Source organism: Stigmatopora nigra, chromosome 13 (genome assembly GCF_051989575.1).
Source record: "Stigmatopora nigra isolate UIUO_SnigA chromosome 13, RoL_Snig_1.1, whole genome shotgun sequence".
Classification (NCBI taxonomy): domain Eukaryota; kingdom Metazoa; phylum Chordata; class Actinopteri; order Syngnathiformes; family Syngnathidae; genus Stigmatopora; species Stigmatopora nigra.
In genome coordinates, this window is record NC_135520.1 from 5,032,492 (window position 1) to 5,051,105 (window position 18,614).

General features: G+C 36.9%; 3 protein-coding genes across 3 annotated transcripts; 2 read left to right on the plus strand and 1 right to left on the minus strand.

The window, feature by feature from the left end:
* Positions 1-5,427: 5,427 nt before the first annotated feature.
* On the plus strand, positions 5,428-7,529 carry LOC144206407 (cannabinoid receptor type 1B-like). The gene has a single exon (XM_077731384.1). It carries the CDS (start codon positions 5,499-5,501, stop codon positions 6,831-6,833), a length of 1,335 nt encoding a protein of 444 aa, XP_077587510.1. The 5' UTR covers positions 5,428-5,498; the 3' UTR covers positions 6,834-7,529.
* Positions 7,530-8,439: 910 nt separating this feature from the next.
* Positions 8,440-11,042, plus strand: LOC144206543 (akirin-2-like). The gene is made up of 6 exons (XM_077731565.1): positions 8,440-8,637; positions 8,935-9,115; positions 9,225-9,356; positions 9,868-10,017; positions 10,343-10,414; positions 10,518-11,042. The coding sequence occupies exons 2-6, from the start codon at positions 8,944-8,946 to the stop codon at positions 10,526-10,528; spliced, it is 537 nt and encodes a 178-aa protein (XP_077587691.1). The 5' UTR covers positions 8,440-8,637; positions 8,935-8,943; the 3' UTR covers positions 10,529-11,042.
* Positions 11,043-11,434: 392 nt separating this feature from the next.
* On the minus strand, positions 11,435-17,766 carry orc3 (origin recognition complex, subunit 3). Its single transcript, XM_077731564.1, has 20 exons — positions 17,516-17,766; positions 17,386-17,440; positions 17,204-17,301; positions 16,942-17,080; positions 16,448-16,552; positions 16,184-16,374; positions 15,965-16,092; positions 15,300-15,459; positions 15,084-15,197; positions 14,817-14,950; positions 14,318-14,381; positions 14,123-14,239; positions 13,961-14,040; positions 13,239-13,372; positions 13,064-13,155; positions 12,883-12,980; positions 12,671-12,812; positions 11,902-12,018; positions 11,669-11,748; positions 11,435-11,586 (listed from the first exon to the last, which is right to left on the minus strand). The coding sequence occupies exons 1-20, from the start codon at positions 17,537-17,539 to the stop codon at positions 11,481-11,483; spliced, it is 2,178 nt and encodes a 725-aa protein (XP_077587690.1). The 5' UTR covers positions 17,540-17,766; the 3' UTR covers positions 11,435-11,480.
* Positions 17,767-18,614: the final 848 nt, after the last annotated feature.

The following is an 18,614-nucleotide window of genomic DNA, read 5'->3' on the forward strand; positions in this document are numbered from 1 at the left end:
GGAGTAAAAGATAAGAAGCAGTTTCCTCTATTTGGGTTGTGATGAGCTGTAAACAGGGCTGAAGCCATAGCGGATAATATCTACAGTTTGAAGTTGAGGACACGTACGCGACATACTGAAGTCAATTACGTCCCAAGCTGAGGAGTGAAAACATGTATGTGGATGTTTAATGGAGGAGGGTTTGCAAGGTAAAAAGTAAAGGAATCCACATGTATTGCCAATTTTCCCTCCATGGCTGGTAGCCGGCAGCCAGCAGAGATGTTTATACACCACAGCCTTCAATGGATTTTCCCGCTATGATCACAATGATTGCTTTTTATAGGTCCATGCTTGAGTCCTACCTGACAATGATTACAATGAAATTCATCTGTGTCTCATGGCCAAACAAGTCATTTTTAACATTGTGTGTTTGGAAAAGTTTCTATTCAGTGAAGTACATCGAGATTATTGATATAAAATTTTAATGGAAAATATCACAAGAAATATGAACTCTACCTATTGTACATTAATGTAAAAATATGTCCTCGGGTGGCACAAAAGGCCTACTTAGCTTTTGATTAACTTTTTTTGCTGGTTACCGATTCAGGTTGTCCTCGCCTCCGGCCTTCAGGACCCCCTGCGAGGATAAGGGGTTCAGAAAATGAATGAATGGATGAATAATAAATATAATTAAAGATGAATGCCTGCCAAACGTTCTTTGTTAGTATTTGCCACAAACATAAGCGCCACCTACTGCTGCATCTGCTGTGAGAAAAAAAACATCTTTTTTATGGCTTTAATTCTAAAGTCATCACCGCTGTTCAAAAAATGAAGTCAAATAAATTGAAAAGAAATCTAGAATATAATTAGTAGGCTCTGTCAGCGCTACTTTTCCACCTCTCACAATTACCAAACATCAGGAACCAAAATTCCAAAGCAATTGGAAAGTCATTATTATGTCATGTTAACACAATGCTGGAACTGGAATGCAAAATAACCAGACAAGAATATATTGGCTGTGTTTTCATGATGAAAACGGAAGACTGAAAACTAAATCGGTGGCCAGCTGCAAAGCCGACAACCATTCGCACTCACAATCACACCACCATCAGTGGAAATCAAGCCCGTGTCTGCCCACACCCAAGTCAGGCGAGTAAAACACTACACCATCAGACAGCTTTAAGTTAACTTTCTTTTTACCTAAAAAAAATACAAAAATCAGTCCAGCCCACATGAGATATAGTTGGCATGAATGTGACCGGTGAACCAAACTGAGTTTGACACCCCTGAAATGCACTAGAGATGTTGTTGTTGTTGTATTGGTTAGTAATTGCAGCTGTCTTTTTGGCATAGCACTTGTTTGTATTGCATTTATGTGAATCTGTTCCCAAACAAAGATATTGTTCATTTTAACACTTATATTACAGTTTTGAAATGTCATACATATGTTTGTAAAGGTAAAAAATATATAGTATAATATATATCTAAAAACAAAAGGGGAAAAAAACACAAAACCATTTCACATGTAAGTTGTCACGTAGCTGACAGAAAATGGCCTAGTGGTTTCTGGCAAAGCCACATTTGCGTCACCGCAGTCAAGCCCATTTGGGTTTCTTGTCAGTCTGGGAAGCTCTGCACCTGCGTCCAGGCCAAAGAGATTATACACTGTTGCTCTGGTCTGGCTCATGGAGGAATAACTCTTAAATGGCTTGGGGCCTGAAACTTTCCAATTCTTATTCGTGCAACATTTCATGATCATATCATGATTTCATTCCCTAGCAGGCAAAAGGATCATTATGTGGAACTCTGGAAGTGCTCCTGCTTACTGGTGCCAACACTGGACCAAATATATGAGGAATGATCTTAAATTGGAGCTGTGTGTGTGTGTGTGTGTGTGTGTGTGTGTGTGTGTGTGTGTGTGTGTGTGTGTGTGTGTGTGTGTGTGTGTGTGTGTGTGTGTGTGTGTGTGTGCCTGTGTGCCCGGAGCACTCATTTGCATAGTGTTTCCACGAGAAAGCATTCACTGAACCGCATGCTAAGTCTTTGTGATTACTCTTGTGTTCAGCTCAGATAAACTAGATCTTGATGTGACTAAATGGTGCATGAAAGAGATGCATGCTTGCTATTGGCCAAAGTGTGAGAAAATCAACTATTCTGCTTTCAGATAGATGGTTAGATTTGTTAACCGCGGTCCTGTTTATAAATGCTCAAGGTTATCAGGAATATATTTCGATAGAACAAACAATCTGCACTTGTTACTTTTCTAAAAAGTTTTTTTTGTACATATCAGATTACATTATACCTGCTAGCTTTTGCTTTCCCGGCATTGACAAAATTTCTTTATTTATTTTGAATGCATTTTTCCGTGTCTGAAGAACTAGTTAAGAGATCACAGCCATAGCATCTCCCTTGCCAACCCCTTAAAAATACTTCAGAGACAGTGCATCCACTTTAGTGTTTCTTCTAGTACCATGATGAGTGGAGGATTGTATCCAGCCATGATTGCACATAGTAACTACTAGAAAAGCGGATCTGTGGTCGTACAACAGTTTGGTTTGCAAAGATGCTGAAATCCACTATTCTTTTTTTTTTTCTTCTTCCTTAGTAAACGTTAAAAAAATGTGATAGCACTAAGAAAAAAAAACTGATGAATATTGACCGGTTCAAAGGCAAGCTGACAAAATCAATTGTGCTAAGCTGCCTGTTGCATTCACTGACAGAGACAAACAAAGTAATGGCATCCACTTCTCAGAGCGATCAATATTAGAACATCGCAAAACTTTGATCATTTGCTAGGCAGCATTGTGCTGAGAATACTATTTCTTCCTGAGAGAAATGATGATGCTGTTTATTATTATGGATAACTTCACATAGTGTTTGATATGATAATTAGTTGTTTTCAATGTCAAAGCATAATCTTATTCAACTCAAGAACAACATGATTTACAGCCTTCTTTTTGCATAAACCTGGAATTCACACAATAATTTACTAAGATAATAAATTGGCTTGATATATATGTATGTATATATATATACATATATGACAGTGTCACGAGTGATTAACAGTTCTGCAGGATAACATGCAACTGGTTTGCCACATGGCATGTACAATCCATGACAAGAGGCATGTAATTTGGGCAATGTAATTTGGGCAATGAGGGTGCTGGAAGAAAATAGTGGAAATAACTGTGCAGCTGCACATGACAGAAATGGAAAGGCGCTTTCAATGTGTAGCAGAGCTAAACAATTTTTTTTTAGTTAGAGAGCAACAAAGAACAATAAATGTTCATAAATTGAAACATTGAAGCAAGTCACTTTTACTTGATTTTGTAACTTCAATTACAATCCTAATTACCGTAGGTAGTACAAATCTTGACAAGTGTACATTTGTTGCCAACACACACAATCCTGTTATTTTAATTTACTGGTTGAATGAATCCCTCCATAAACCCATTTCACTTAGTTACACACATCCTGCGAAGATATTCTCGCCAATAAAAACACATTTTACTCTGTTACATTTTTTGTAGTATATTATGGAAAGCTTGGGTAGAAGAAACTCAAGGCACAAGTGTCTTAAATTTGTTTTGTTTACAGAAGAAATTTGGAAATATACATGCTTCCATAAAAGAATACAAGTAAAACTACTTTACCAATGTCAAAAAGCTTACCTATTATTGGATTGTGATATGCATAACTGTACTTCATATTCTTTACGTCAAAAGCTCCATTAAATTCATCTCATGTCCTCAATTACAAAAACAAGTGTCGATTACATTATTCTTTCTTTTTGTTTTTATCCACATTTTGGGTCTACATTTTTTAATTCCATTATGCATTATGTATGTGTGCATGTGGTTGCCTCCTATATTTTTTTTAATAACAAGGTAGTTTGGGTGCCAAACTGGGAAAGAGTGTGCGCTGATTTGCTTTACGTGCAAGTGATACCACGTGACCACAAACGCGCACACGCACACGCACACACACACACACACACACACACACACACACACACACACACACACACACACACACACACACACAAATCCCCATGAGATGCCTGCCCGCTTCTATTTCTACTGACATCCTCATCTGAGTCAACCTAAACAACAGACAAGTGATCCCCAAAAAAATTCGGAAGTACCTTTTTGTTCATTTATTTTGTGGTGGATTAAGTTTATCACTTTAATAAATCACTCTTTATATCAGTGGTAAACTATGGACATGTGCAAAGTCAGGTATGTGGATTTATGTTATTATTTGAGAACTTGTTTGCATTTTCAAGTGTTGACGTCAATTTTGAGATTTTAGGTACTCTTTTGTGCTAAGGTTTTTAAAAAGTATTTACAATTGTTTTAGATTGCTCCTGTATTGATGACATTATGATTATTTTTTACAGCAATTAAGAATACATCTCAGGAACCAATTAAAAATGAAATGAATGAAAGGACGAATTAAAAAACCTCAAAGTTGACAGTAATTTGCAATTGTTATTTTACTTTGTAATGTTAGTTGGAATGGTGAAGAAATGAAAGGGAAAGTGATAATTTTTAGTGTTTTTTTTAAAAAAATGGAGGTGTAAAAGGGAAAATTAAAATTAAGAGGTTTAACCAATGCAGAAGTAAATAAAGCATCCATACAATGTTTTAGGCAAAACCATATTTTCTACTAATTGAATTCATCCAAAATTGAAATGGCTCTGTAGACATTTTGACACTTCATTAAAGTGATGATTGTTGAATTAAAAACCCCTCATGTTGAATGACCTCCTTTTAATTGATAAGCAAGCCTTGGCTGTCCTACATAGTTAATGCAATGATTTCCCCTGAGGCTACGCATCCTTGTCATCAACTGTTCACTTTCTCACTATTGTCTGCTCAACTGTCAGCTGGCTGCTGCACTGATTCACCCCCAGGAAATACAATGACATTAGCATGCATCTTTTAACACTTTAACATATTGCTTTGTCTGTCTCATTTGTATTTTGGAGGACACGATAACAACCTCATCATTAGTAAATACACATGCAAAAGATGTGACTAAATATCTGCATTTAAAAAGAAATTTAATGATCTTGAGAATTCTAAAACCAGGGTAATGTTCTTTGGCGTAGGTATATTTTACAGTAGGGAAAACTGACATGCATTATGGGGTACTTTTAAAGTAAATAATTGGAAAGTTCTCAACTGTGTCTTCTTTGAATCCATTCCATCACCTGGTTCAAATTTCTCATTCACATTCATTTTTTTTCAAGTGCTACTGGGAGCTGGAGTCTGTGCCAATTGTTTCTAGTGTGTTTACATAAACAATGATATACTGTACTATTAGTATACATTGCTCCAAATTAAAGTATCTCCTGTGTATGGGAGTTTGAAGAATGACATGATCATATAATGGATTTCTGCATAAAAAAAAAAAATCATTTTCTATTATTTTTAGATTTTTTTACAAAGCAGTCCACTGACCTTCCTTGACACCATCTCCCAATCAAGAAGCAGCAAAGGCTGTCGAGTACCACCATGAGCACTCTGACAACAATCGTTTCATACCTGGGCTCCAATGATGCTGTCTATGAAGACAGTTCATCTAAACATGGATTCCGCTCTGAAAAAATACACTCTGCCTCCATTAGTAACACAAACAAGGTCCTTTACAGCACTTTCATACCCGTTGTGCCTACCAATATGTCTACCTTTCTGCTGACAAATGGAACTGATGAGATATCAGCACAGTGCGAGGAAAAGTTTGTGGACAACATGGAGTGTTTTATGATCTTGACTCCTGCCCAGCAGTTGGCCATTGCCATCTTGGCCCTCACTTTGGGTACATTCACAGTGCTAGAGAACTTGGTAGTGCTGTGTGTCATCCTGCAATCACAGACCCTCCGATCCAGACCATCCTACCACTTTATAGGAAGCTTGGCTGTGGCGGATCTCATTGGGAGCATCATTTTTGTCTACAGCTTCCTGGACTTCCACATTCTTCACAGAAAAGACAGTCCTGAGGTTTTCCTCTTCAAGTTAGCTGGCGTCATTGCATCATTCACTGCTTCCGTCGGCAGCCTTTTCCTCACCGCCATCGACCGTTACATCTCCATCCACAGGCCAATGGCGTATAAACGCATCGTGACCAAAACTAAAGCAATTGTTGCTTTCAGCGTAATGTGGAGCTTGTCTATTATGTTTGCGCTGCTGCCTCTGCTGGGCTGGAATTGCAAACGCCTCAACTCAGTATGCTCAGATATTTTCCCCCTCATTGATCAAAGGTATCTGATGCTCTGGATCGGGATGACGAGCATCCTCCTGATATTCATCATCTACGCCTACATGTTCATCCTGTGGAAATCGCACCACCATGCTGTCCGCATGCTGAACCGCACCTCCCAGAGGAGCATCATTGTCTACACAGCAGAGGGAACAAAAGTTCAGACAGTGAGGCCTGAGCAGGCTCGCATGGACCTCCGTCTGGCCAAGACCCTCATCCTCATCTTGGCGGCTCTCATGCTTTGCTGGGGCCCCCTTCTAACCATTATGGTGTACGACCTCCTGGGCAAAGTGAATAACTTCATCAAGACTGTGTTCGCCTTCTGTAGCATGCTATGCTTGCTCAACTCCACCATCAACCCTGTCATTTACGCCATGAGGAGCAAGGACCTGCGCAGGGCCTTTGGAAATATCTGTCGTTTGTGTGGGACAAGTGCCCACACTTTAAACAACAGCAGGGAAAGTGACTGGAACAGCAGGAGCGCCAGGGGAAAAGACAGCAGTAGCAGCGGTACAACCACCAGAGTTAAAGTGGCCCAAGTCTATATTTCTGGAGTGACAGATCAAACTAATAGTGCAGATTCAGTGTGACTTCCTTTTGACTGTGGCTAAAGGGTTTTATGACTAATGTGTAGTACTGACTACTCTTTCAGCAATTGTTTTTGGGCTGAAGAATCCTGGAGATTGACTTTGATCATTGATTCCGCCCTTTTTGCAAAAAAAATATACATTTTATAGGATCCAATTAGGCACTGGACGTGTTTCTAATTAATGCAATATGCTTAGTTTATTTATTTATTTATTAATTTATTTATTTATCTATTTCATTTATTGTTGTGGGTGAAATATTGTGACTCTTGAGATTTTGTTCTCACAATTGCGTAATATGCAGGACCAATGTGGAGTACATACAGTATATGACCAATTAACTTCATTCTCTGTCACATGGCAATAGTGTGGCTATTGTCCAAAATGTTAATTGGAAAACTGCAATTCTAAATGACTTGATAGAAACTAGCATATATAATTTGAATGGAGTTATAGGTAAGTAGCTAAGATCTGTTTGGCATTTTACAACTTGTTAACTGGAATTTTAATCTATGTTTTGCAAAGAGAAAAACTGCTAACTATGCGTAGATTTTTTTTTATATTAGAAATTTTCAGTATTTACTGGTATGTTCAGTATGCTTGTAAAATTATTGTAAGAGTGATTTTGATGTCAATCATTCTTTGTGCCATTACATCCTTGGTAAATATGTCTTTTTCTATGTGCTTGATAAATATGCACTTTTCTTACACTTAATTTTGTGAAAACAACAGGTGATTTTTATATAATAAAAATATGAAATTCCACCAACCATGTGTATCTACTTCTACGAGTGTACTTGTCTATACTAATTGTTTTCCTATTGAATTATACACCCTGTGCCAGATTCTTTCCCCCAGTTCTATCATTTTTAGGAATGCTGATCCACAACGTTCCTTTTTTTTCAATAATTGTTGAGCTGTGTGACTCACGGTAGATTATTTTTGTGATAATAACACTTCAACAAGTACACAGAGAAAATTCAAATACCACAAGGGCCTTGCAAACATACCAATATAATGACCACACCAAGGCCAGACATTATTCATATAGCACAAATATTAAGAAATGACAAAAGCCTAAAGATAATCAATAAATGAATGGCAATTTCATAAACTAATTAAGGAAGGGTAATTTGAATATCTATATTTTCTACATTGCTTGAGTAGGTTACACACAGGAAAGTCTTGTCAATCGCGAAGCACATACAACTATCCACACTCAAATTCACTCCTATAAAAGTTGGGGAAATTATCTAATTTTAGCTAGCTAGCTGCTTTTTCATCTAATCTATTTTAAGTGAGGGTACTGGCAGAAACCATTCCAGCCCTCCCAGTTAAAAAACATTGGACATTCACTGAAATTAAGTCGAATACCGACCTCTTGTGGTAACACACACACGCACATATTTCGTCTTTACTTACGTTTAACTACCAGACTATTGACATTAAAGTCACTTTGCTCACGATGTCAGGGGAAAACACCGGGAAAAACACGAGGTAGCCACGTCAGAGAATTTAAAGAAGTTAAAACAACAGACACCGTGTTTCATCTATCTTTGAGTGCGCTCTTTACTACAAGCCCCAGAATGCATTGCAGTGAGGTCATGTGAAACGTCACCAGTTCAGGGACGCCGATCGTATCGACAACAAGCAACCGAGCAGAGTCGCGTCTGCTGGCTGCTAACGTTAGCACCGCTATCTCAGGCAGTCAGCCCGTTGCTGGGCTGCGAGCTTCCGCAACTTTTTTTTCAGGAAGCAACACTTTAAAGACAAATCAACGGCTGGACAAGACTCTCTCCTCTACAAGGTAAGACCTGGAAATAAAAGTAGAACCGATCAGCTAGAGCTAATATTCGCTTTGTTTTCTGTTATTAGTAGCTAGCCGCTGGGGCTAACGTTAGCGTGTTAGCACCTATTTAAAGGCTCAGCTGCGCAACATGATTATCATGTGCCCGATAAAGCGGCGCTGTGTGGGTTTAGCTAAGCATTTCACGATGACAAGTTGTCTACGACGGCAAATCCCTGATCTCACTGTAAATGTCTGACAATATGTATTCTCTTGAGTTTGAGTCTGATTGTACACGTCTTCCTCCTTTTTGATCAGTTTAAAGCAATGGCGTGTGGAGCTACCCTAAAAAGGACCATGGATTTCGATCCGCTCTTGAGTCCCGCTTCCCCCAAAAGACGAAGATGCGTCCCCGTGTCTCCATCGTCTTCGTCTCCCAGGAAGTATCTGAGCATGGAGCCCTCGCCATTTGGGGAATCGACATCCCGACTGAGCGCAGGTATAATCTTCCTACGAGCTAGCAAAGTTTAAGCCCACAGGCCTAAGCAACCTGTTGTTCAGCCCCGAGAACTAAATATGTGTTGCCTACTTCTCTTTTTGTCGTCTAGAACAAATCCTCCACAGCATCAAGCAAGAGTACAAACGCATACAAAAAAGGAAACATCTAGAGGCAGGAGGTTACCAACCACAAGAGTGCTGTTGTGCTCCAGAATCCCCTCCATCCCTGTCCACCATGTCAGGTTGGTCGAGGCATTTCCAACATGTAATACGTTGTTTGTTCATTTTGAACGATCTTTTTAGATTTGTGAACCTTATTTCAGTCAGAAGGCAAGTTTTCAGCATGGCTCCATTCCCTCAAAATCCTTAGATCCTTTGAAGGCGTTTGGCAACATGTTAGGTTCAAAGATCAAACATTTTCAACTGTGAGAGTCAAAAAGCCAACCTGCCAAAACAGACAAAAACACACATTAAAACCATATTATTCCCCGTACTAATTTCTTTCCCAGTTATTAAAAATCAATACAGTAAGACCTCCTGACCTTTGAAGCTCTTAACAAGTAAACACAGGACCAGTTTCGAATTCTAACCAAATTCCCTCAATGGCCCGATTATGATTTCAATTCTTTCTTTTCACAGTTTTTCGTGTTGCGTTAATCTCAAGCTTTTCTTTCCAAGGCACACTAATTATTTTGACCTATTTTTTAAAATAAAATTTTACTCACTTTAAATATGCTTATCTGACTTTTGCAGCGACACCCTCTGGGGGTATTTCCCCGTCAAGGAAGGAGCAGCCGCTATTTACCCTCAAACAAGTTGGGATGATCTGTGAACGTCTGCTGAAAGAACGAGAAGAGAAGGTGCGGGAGGAGTATGAGGAGACAATGACATCCAAACTAGCAGGTTGGTTTCACATCGTAACACTCGACACTGAAAAAATACTTTAATAAAAATAAACATTCTATGGGAAACTATATGATATGATAGAAATTTCCAAAACTCATGATCTGAATACTCAATTTATTTTAACTAGTTATAAAGGCATTCCATTGTCCAATACCATAGTAAAAATCATACTTTGCTAAATCAGTGAATCTTTAAGTATTAACAACTGCATTTCCTTAATTTCTCAGAATTGACAAGCAATTTGTTTGTTACACTTGTAGATATATTTTAATAGTAATTCTAAAAATACTCACCCAATCCAATTTTACTCTTGTCATTGTAGAACAATACGACACCTTTGTGAAGTTCACGCACGATCAACTAATGCGACGATTTGGAGAACAACCTGCAAGCTGTGAGTGCTATCCATCCAATGTTCCCATATCCTCAAACCCACAAGGGAGAGTTTGGTTGTGCATCTGTTTTCTGACTTGAGTTCATCTGCTTTTCTTCTCCAGATGTTTCCTGAGCGCACAGGACTGCCGCCTCACTGCTTGCGGATCGTGTGACACCTCAAGAAAGGATTAAATACAGACACCTAAAAACGTGCATCGTTGTTACGAGATTCAGTTTTAGTTTAAATGAAACTTTCTTAACCGTGCCATATTTCTGTGGTTGGGCAAATGGTTGTAAACAACCCGGTGCTTCCCGATGTAAGCAGCCCCCCCCTCACTCACCCTGATTCTTTTTCTTTTCACCTGTGTTCTTGCTGACAATTCTCACACTTTGAGACAATTTCCAGCATTTCTGGCTTGTTAATTCTTCTGTTTGTTACATGTAAATATGTTGGAGCAGCACTGACTTTGCTGTCAAACAGAAAGCTTGCAGTCGTTCTTCTGTTTGTTCCTTTTTGTAATTAAACATTAAGTAGGTCAAAAAAAATTCTCTTCCCTGACCAAGTGTTTTATTTATTTTCATTTGTTTTACCAGTATAACTTTGGATCCATCAGAAAAACAATAAAGGACTTCATTTAAAGCATTGAGTTATTGAATCATGAGTCACTGAAAAAGTTACAAATGTGCACAATTACGATACACAAAATTCGAGGAAAATACATAAATTTGGGGGAGAAGTTAGAGCAAATTAGTTGAGGTGATAGTTGGAATACACTATGGACTTGTTTTCTATCAACACGTCATATTCGGGAAGGCCAAATTAGTCAGCGTAAAGTCAACCAATGAACCATGAATATAAATGAATCCTGCAGAGGAGTTTGGGAATGTAACTGTCACCTAATTATGATTTATTACATTATGCCTTTGTGATAAGGCCAAATGTTTTCTTGTACTGCATCTATAAACAAGTCATTCCTTAAATATTTTAGAAAATTAAACCACAATGTAAAATTTGAGCCACTGAATAATTTTAATGGGAGAAAACTACAAAAATATTTTATTTCTGTTGTTTTTGTGACAATTTGTCAACACCCTCCCCACGTGAGTCGGGCAACATGATCCGTTTTCTGTTTGGTTGACTTAATAAAGCCTAAAAATTCCAGCTCTGAAACTGCTCTGATAAACCGAGCACTGGAAAATTACTGTAAAGGAATATTTCCCATGATACTGTAACTTGAAAAGTGCTTTTAAATGACATGTTGAGAAAGGATACTGTTTTATATCATCTACTTTTCCAAAGTCCTCTGAATCTGGATTATTCCCTTCTGCTCCAGACACCACGGTAGAGTAGGCCTGTGGAAGAAAACCCCAAACAAATGTTATATCACTGGATCAATACCATTGATCCACAGAACAAACAGGCAGGAAAAAAACTTTTTTTATGTTATCAGAGCAAAGTTCAAAGGTGATGTTATTGATACAGGGCAGATATACAATTGGACTTACTTGCATCCAGTCATAGAGGTTGATCAGGCGGCCACACTCCAGGTGTAGCTTGTATGCAATGCAGATGTCAGGTGCCGCATTAGAGAAGCTCCCTTCCTCAGTTTTTAACCTGTCATCCTGAGAAAAATATTTTAAATGAAGACTTTCAAAATACCTTTACTCTGCTAATGTCCATTGTTTTTGAAAGAGAGAATAAATCAAAACCTGACCAAAATCCCAATGAAAAATGCCAATAAGACAAAACTTGTGGTTAAACCATCGTATTGGATAAAAATGTCAGCAAGTCTCATGACACCACAGCTGATTTTTTCTTTTACAGTAGTAAATGCTAGTGGTTGCTGTTTGGATGGCCATAAAAAAATGAAGCAACATGGCAGAGGGTCAAGCCACTCAGAACAACATGAATAATTTTAAAAATAATGTCGTAAACCATGTCATTGTTGTTCAATGAAAAGCATAGCTCTACATGGCTTTTGGTTTTTTTTCAGTTAAAAAAACTAATATTTTTTAAAATTTAATTATTATTCTGCTTTTTAAAAAAAATCATTGCACACATGCCTTTATATGAAGAACAAAGCGTAATAGTTCCAATAACATAACAGTGTTATTATCACTGCATGTTTTTCCATTATCTAAAAAGTGACCAAAGGTTTTTCTTGGGTGTTTTTTAAGAACTCAATATCTTGCTTTTAGACATTATGCAATATTTTATCATATGTGAACATGCTCAAAATCAACTTGATAGTGATATAATGTGACATTGCCTTACCAGAAGATAATAGTATGGGCTGTTAAGTGCAGTTTGAATGGACGTGCGCGGTGTAGCATTGAGGTGCCGTCTGACAGTCGACGAAGAGCTGTAGTAGTACACTTCATTAAGCACCTGAGATTCTGGAGGCGACAGGTGACTCCTACCAAGAGAATCAACAGAGAACATGTTGAAAGGTAGAAGGTGTCACACTTCGAAAATGAATGTCTCACTTCACAAGGCTGTCAATAAACTCAAGTGTTTCACTTCGTAAGTTTTCAAAAGGACTCTGTTTCTTTGACCTCCGAGAAGTGTTCATCTCTAGAAGAGTCTTTTGAAAGAATGAGATATGGCATCAGACATTACATCATTTTATTTTTCAAAATAGCATTCTACATTGGAAATGTATTGTACCTTTTGCAATTGGTACAGTTGAGTCATCTTCTGAAGATTCTTCACAGGAGCGGTGAGACTCACTTTGTCAGACTGAACCAATTCATTGTACTCTGCACGGAGAAGAAAGAAATTCATTAATGTTCCAGTGTAGTGTAGAAAAATCAGCATTGAGCAGATGCTTCTCACAACTCACTGTCCAACAGTTTAAATCCGCTGAGCATCTCTTCCAGCTGTTCGAAGGCAATCTTCATTTTCTTTGAGCTGCAAGGCTGGAGGATGTCTACACATCTCTGAAGCAAAATGATCAGCTCATCCTTGGCCAACACCCTTAAGGGGATTCAGCATACTTCATTAAACAGTCATGGTAAAAAAGATTTATGGCCCTAATTTTAGCGCTATCGAGTGGTTATTGGTTACAATGGCTATCATCACAACAATCCTATACATTTTCTATGCACTTAACCTCACAGGAGACTTTATCTCTGATTTCGGGAAGAAAAAACCTGGAGACAATTTAGAGTCTTCAATTAAACAAAGAAAGTATTACAAATACTTGGAGTTGCTTAGTCACACTGTTTTGTCTTTAACTATTTCTCTGTAATTGTGACAAAATTAATGCTTATCCGAAATACATATTACAACTCTAGTTTAATTCACGTTTTGGGATTGGTTTCCCCCAAAATGACACGTTTAAGGATTTGTTTACCCCAAAACAATGTTGTTATCTATATCGTATCCCTGGTAATAGTGTAGAATATTGTAGACAGAGATGGGATGTTTCTACTATGGAAGCTCATGCGCCTGTTTGTAATGTGGTCGATGAACATATATTCTTATTTGCAACACAGTCAACGCTCACATTTTAGCCAGTTAAATAAACCACCAAGACATGCAAGATTAATTATCCAAGCTTACTTAAGCAGCTTCATGGCTGACTGGTAATCCTCCGTCTCCCAAACATTCTTCTCCAGGCAAATTAAATGGAGCTCCCGGATCTACGGTAATCCAATGTTAAAACGAAGCAACAATGACAGTTTAGAAAAACCAATGCTTTGTTGAGATGAAGCAACTTCTTGCCTGTTTTCCGAGGGGGTAGCGAGGCAGCGACGAAGTCAAAGCGTGAAGACACCTCAGCATGGAATAATAGTTCTTGTGGTATTTATAAAGGACCTTTATCTGGTTATGGCAAAACTCCTAAACCGTTGAAAGTCTCGGATGAGTTTTTATGTCAGTGAAGTTAAATGTGGTGTTCAAATGAATAGAACAATGTACCTTTAAATGACCGTCATCCTTTAACAGCTCAACCTCCTCTTGGGATTCCTGCTTGTCAAGATGCCTTTAAGGAAACATTAAGATACTGAGCAATTCAAAGCATAGATTGCCATGTCAATTGATGTTACACTTACAATATATGAACACAAATGTTTAGAAGTGGTATAATATGGAACTTTGAAAGAAAAAACAATAACTCACAATACAATAACCATAAGCAAATCGTTTCTTTTTTTCTCATCTCATTTTATGAACCTCTTCATCCACCATGGGTGTCGCAGAGGGTGCTGGAGCCTATCCCAGCCTACTATGGGTACCAAGGCCACGTTTGGTTCCATTTTAAAAAAAAGATAGGTCAATTGGCTCGTACTGGGGGGAGAAAGACCTAAATAAATTGTAGTTTAAGAATGTCCCAAAGAATCCCTTGCAATAGGATTGAACAGCCATGCTTCTAACTTTTGTCCATATAGACTTTGATCAGTAGTACCCCCCCCCATACCTGGTGAACGAAGGGAGCTGCCTTATCATCTCAAGGTCCTCATGGCTAAGATGTGCAACGTTTTTCAGTGCTTCCTTTTTCTTGCAGCAAAGCACGCTGAGTGGTTGTGAGTGGAAATGTTCCAGTAATGCCAACTGAAGAAAAAAAAATCCATAGTATTAGCCCCTATAATTATACTGTACTGTAATTATACTGTAGAACAGCAATGCAGAACAATGGATAGACACATTATAATCTAGAATGGCATGGCTCTCAGAGGATACATACTTGTACACCCTTGATGAAGTTGCGCACAGAGAAGTCGTGGTAAAGGAAGAGGCTGATCAGTACCTGCATGACTTTTCCACTCAGTTTAAAAGGGAATTTAGGAGTGAGGATTAACTGGAAACATGAAATAGAGGAAAATAAATGAGGATTTTTGTAAAAACTTAAATAAAATATGACTTTGGAAGTCATTGATGCACAATATGAACAAATGTGCACCTTGTCAATGACAGTGGCCAGATGCTGAGTGCAGGACAGTGACTGGAAGAGCTCGATGCACAGCAGTGACGAGACCGAATGGGGCAGCATGTGCTGGATGGTGCTCGGCGATGTGGCAATACCAAAGATGAACATGAGGGGAAGATGCGCAATGTAGCGACTATGTAAAAAACAAAAAAAGAGCGTTGCCATTCGACTAATAAGGATTCATTTGACAAGACATTAATGTAGTTGTCTTATTATACAGTGATTTCCATCTTGATAAACTTATCCATCCTAATTATTGATTGAGCAGATAATCAAATGAAATGCATGAATTTTATTTTGTATTATTTATTATTGATTTTTTTTTATTATTATTTTTACATATAGTAAATATTTAACTTGACCCGCCACAGAGGAGAGTAAAAACATGTTTAAAATGTTAATTCTAAACTGATAAACACTCCCTTATAATGTATTTTTACTATTTGTCTTCTATTTTGGTCTTCTGCTGCTTTCATGTGCGCACGGATGATAAATGAAGGGATCATTTTGAAAGTCTTTTCTCAGATTGGAGCAACCTTGTAGTAACAGCGAGATGAAAAGTTGCACTAGAATTGAACTAGAATTCTAGCACTGACAGTGCAACATATATACAAACACTGAAAAGGATTCCTTGTTACCTGCAGATGAGAATGAAGCCTTGAAGAACTTTATGGTTGAAGGCCTCCAAATCTTTAAAAATAATTACTAGTGGGGGATGTTGTCCTTTGCTCGAAGAACTGCGTTTTTTTCCAGGAGTGCTGGATTTCTGAAAGGTGGCATCAGAATAAAAGGAAATAAAATGAGGACAAAATAGAAAAATGGAACAAAAGGTTTGTAGTTGTGGGTAAAGATAGTACCTGTGTTTGCATTTTGTACCATTCACAGAGCACACTTAGGGAGCAGTGCACATTTCTGTGGGTCGAAGTGTTACTCTGCTGCAATGCTACCTCATCCTCCTCTTCTTCTTCATCATCATCATCATCACCATCACCTGCCACCTCAGTGTCCATCAACCTTTGCAAGACCCTCTTCATTAAGTGTTTCAAAGCTTAAAAAGAGCACATAGAATAAATTCAAACCTTGCAATAATTAAAAAAAAAACAAGTAGTAAATGGATTTACCTGCACACTCTTTAGCCTGGACAGAAGCCACATGAGGAGTGACAGAGTGTTGGAGCAGCTCAGTTAGACTCTGGAAGGTCATGTCATGATCTGGCATGTTTACTCCTAGTGAGAACATGAGAATAACAAAATAATAAAATATGTACATTTAAAAAAAAGTACAATTAACTATAAACCATTCTAAGTAGTTTTTAATTTTTGATAAAGTGTTATTTTTTTGTTTCACAATATACAGAGAAACACACATGCAGACTTGCAAAAAGACATGCCGGTGTAAAAAAAGTTGTGGTGTAAACTTAGTGTAATTCTTTGGCTGGGTTTGGTTAGCTGTATGGCACCTCAAAATTAGTGCAGAAGAAGACCAAAATCTATGGCATCTATTATTTGTTCTTTGAATTCTTAGCAGGACTAGAACAGCAAATCACAATTCTCGAACCCAAATCCTATTTGGTCCCCCATATGTATACAGTGATCAACTTTACTACTCATCATACCAAGCATTAGTGCCGCAGTGGGAATCTCACTGGCCCTCATCTGAGAAGCCCAATCATTGTGTTTGCGGGTGACAGAACACTTTCTGGTAAAATCCAGCAAACTGTCCAAGGTTCGCCGATTGAGATCATCCTGTAAAATCTGACAGCACGAATATAATAATAGTAATAACATAATGGATTAATCGAATGGATTTTAAAAACAAATGTTATCTATAGAGATTCTCTTTACAACTCTATTCAAAAGTATCATTGTGTTATATACCTCCGTTTCCGTTTTGATGTTGTCCCATAGATCATGAAATATTCGGAACCGTTTATCACTGGTCTCGGGACCTTCACAACCATGAGTAAAATAATAGTCTGTCGGAAAAACGCAAGTTAGAGACATTCTAGTGTTAACTACAAGCAATCGGATTTATCAGAAAAGACAAAATCTTACATTACCTAAACTGTGGGACTTTTTCTTCTTCTTGGCGTTTGGCTTGAAAACAAAACAACCCTGGAATTGTGAAGATTCGTGTCAGAAAGCATCCAGAAAACAAATATGAAAGTTGGAGTGAACATGAATCATTACCGTCGATACTGAGGAAGTTGACATTTCAATATTAGTGTATGACAAAGCTTTCAACGCCGTGAAGTGCCACCTAAACTCTCAGCATCTCCCAGTTATCTCCCAGTTTCTGCTACTTCCCGCCAGTATGACGTTGCCGGAAGAAGTTGTGTTCACTTTCTCATCCGTCTTCTACACCCTCCCAGACAATCATTCAAAAAAACTTTATTTTTAGACTTTTTTTATGTGTAATAGAATTGTGAACCAAATGTAGGGCACATCCAGTGTGTGTACATTCTATTGACCACCTGCGTTCATTTGGCGATATTCAATAATGCAACATGTGATTTTGAAGACATTTTCATACAGTTACTACTAGTTACCACTAGGGGAGTTGTACATACATATATATTGTATATATGTTGTGTGTATATATATATATATATATATATATATATATATATATATATATATATATATATATATATATATATATATATATATATATATATATATATATATATATATATATATATATATATATATATATATATATATATATATATATATATATATATATATATATATATATATATATATATATATATATATATATATATATATATATATATATATATATATATATGTATATATATATATATATATGTATACATATATATATATATATATATATGTATGTACAACTCCATATATAAGTATGTATATATGTATGTATAACTCTATATATATATATATGTATATATATATATATATATATATATATATATATATATATATATATATATATATATATATATATATATATATATATATATATATATATATATATACATATATATATATATATATATATATATATATATATATATATATATATATATATATATATATATATATATATATACAACATATATACAATATATATATATATGTATGTACAACTCCATATATAAGTATGTATATATGTATGTATAACTCTATATATATATATATATATATATATATGTACAACTCCATATATAAGTATGTATATATGTATGTATAACTCTCTCTCTCTCTCTCTCTCTCTATATATATATATATATATATATATATATATATA

Coding starts and splice junctions, on each gene's coding strand:
- LOC144206407 (XM_077731384.1), top strand. CDS start 5,499: ATGAGCACTCTGACAACAATCGTTTCATACCTGGGCTCCAATGATGCT.
- orc3 (XM_077731564.1), bottom strand. CDS start 17,539: ATGTCAACTTCCTCAGTATCGACG. Junction 16,375..16,447: donor CCAGGCTAAAGAGTGTGCAG/GTAAATCCATTT, acceptor GCTCTTTTTAAG/CTTTGAAACACTTAATGAAG. Junction 12,019..12,670: donor GCCCATACTATTATCTTCTG/GTAAGGCAATGT, acceptor TATTTTTCTCAG/GATGACAGGTTAAAAACTGA.
- LOC144206543 (XM_077731565.1), top strand. CDS start 8,944: ATGGCGTGTGGAGCTACCCTAAAAAGGACCATGGATTTCGATCCGCTC. Junction 9,116..9,224: donor GACATCCCGACTGAGCGCAG/GTATAATCTTCC, acceptor TTTGTCGTCTAG/AACAAATCCTCCACAGCATC. Junction 10,018..10,342: donor AATGACATCCAAACTAGCAG/GTTGGTTTCACA, acceptor TTGTCATTGTAG/AACAATACGACACCTTTGTG.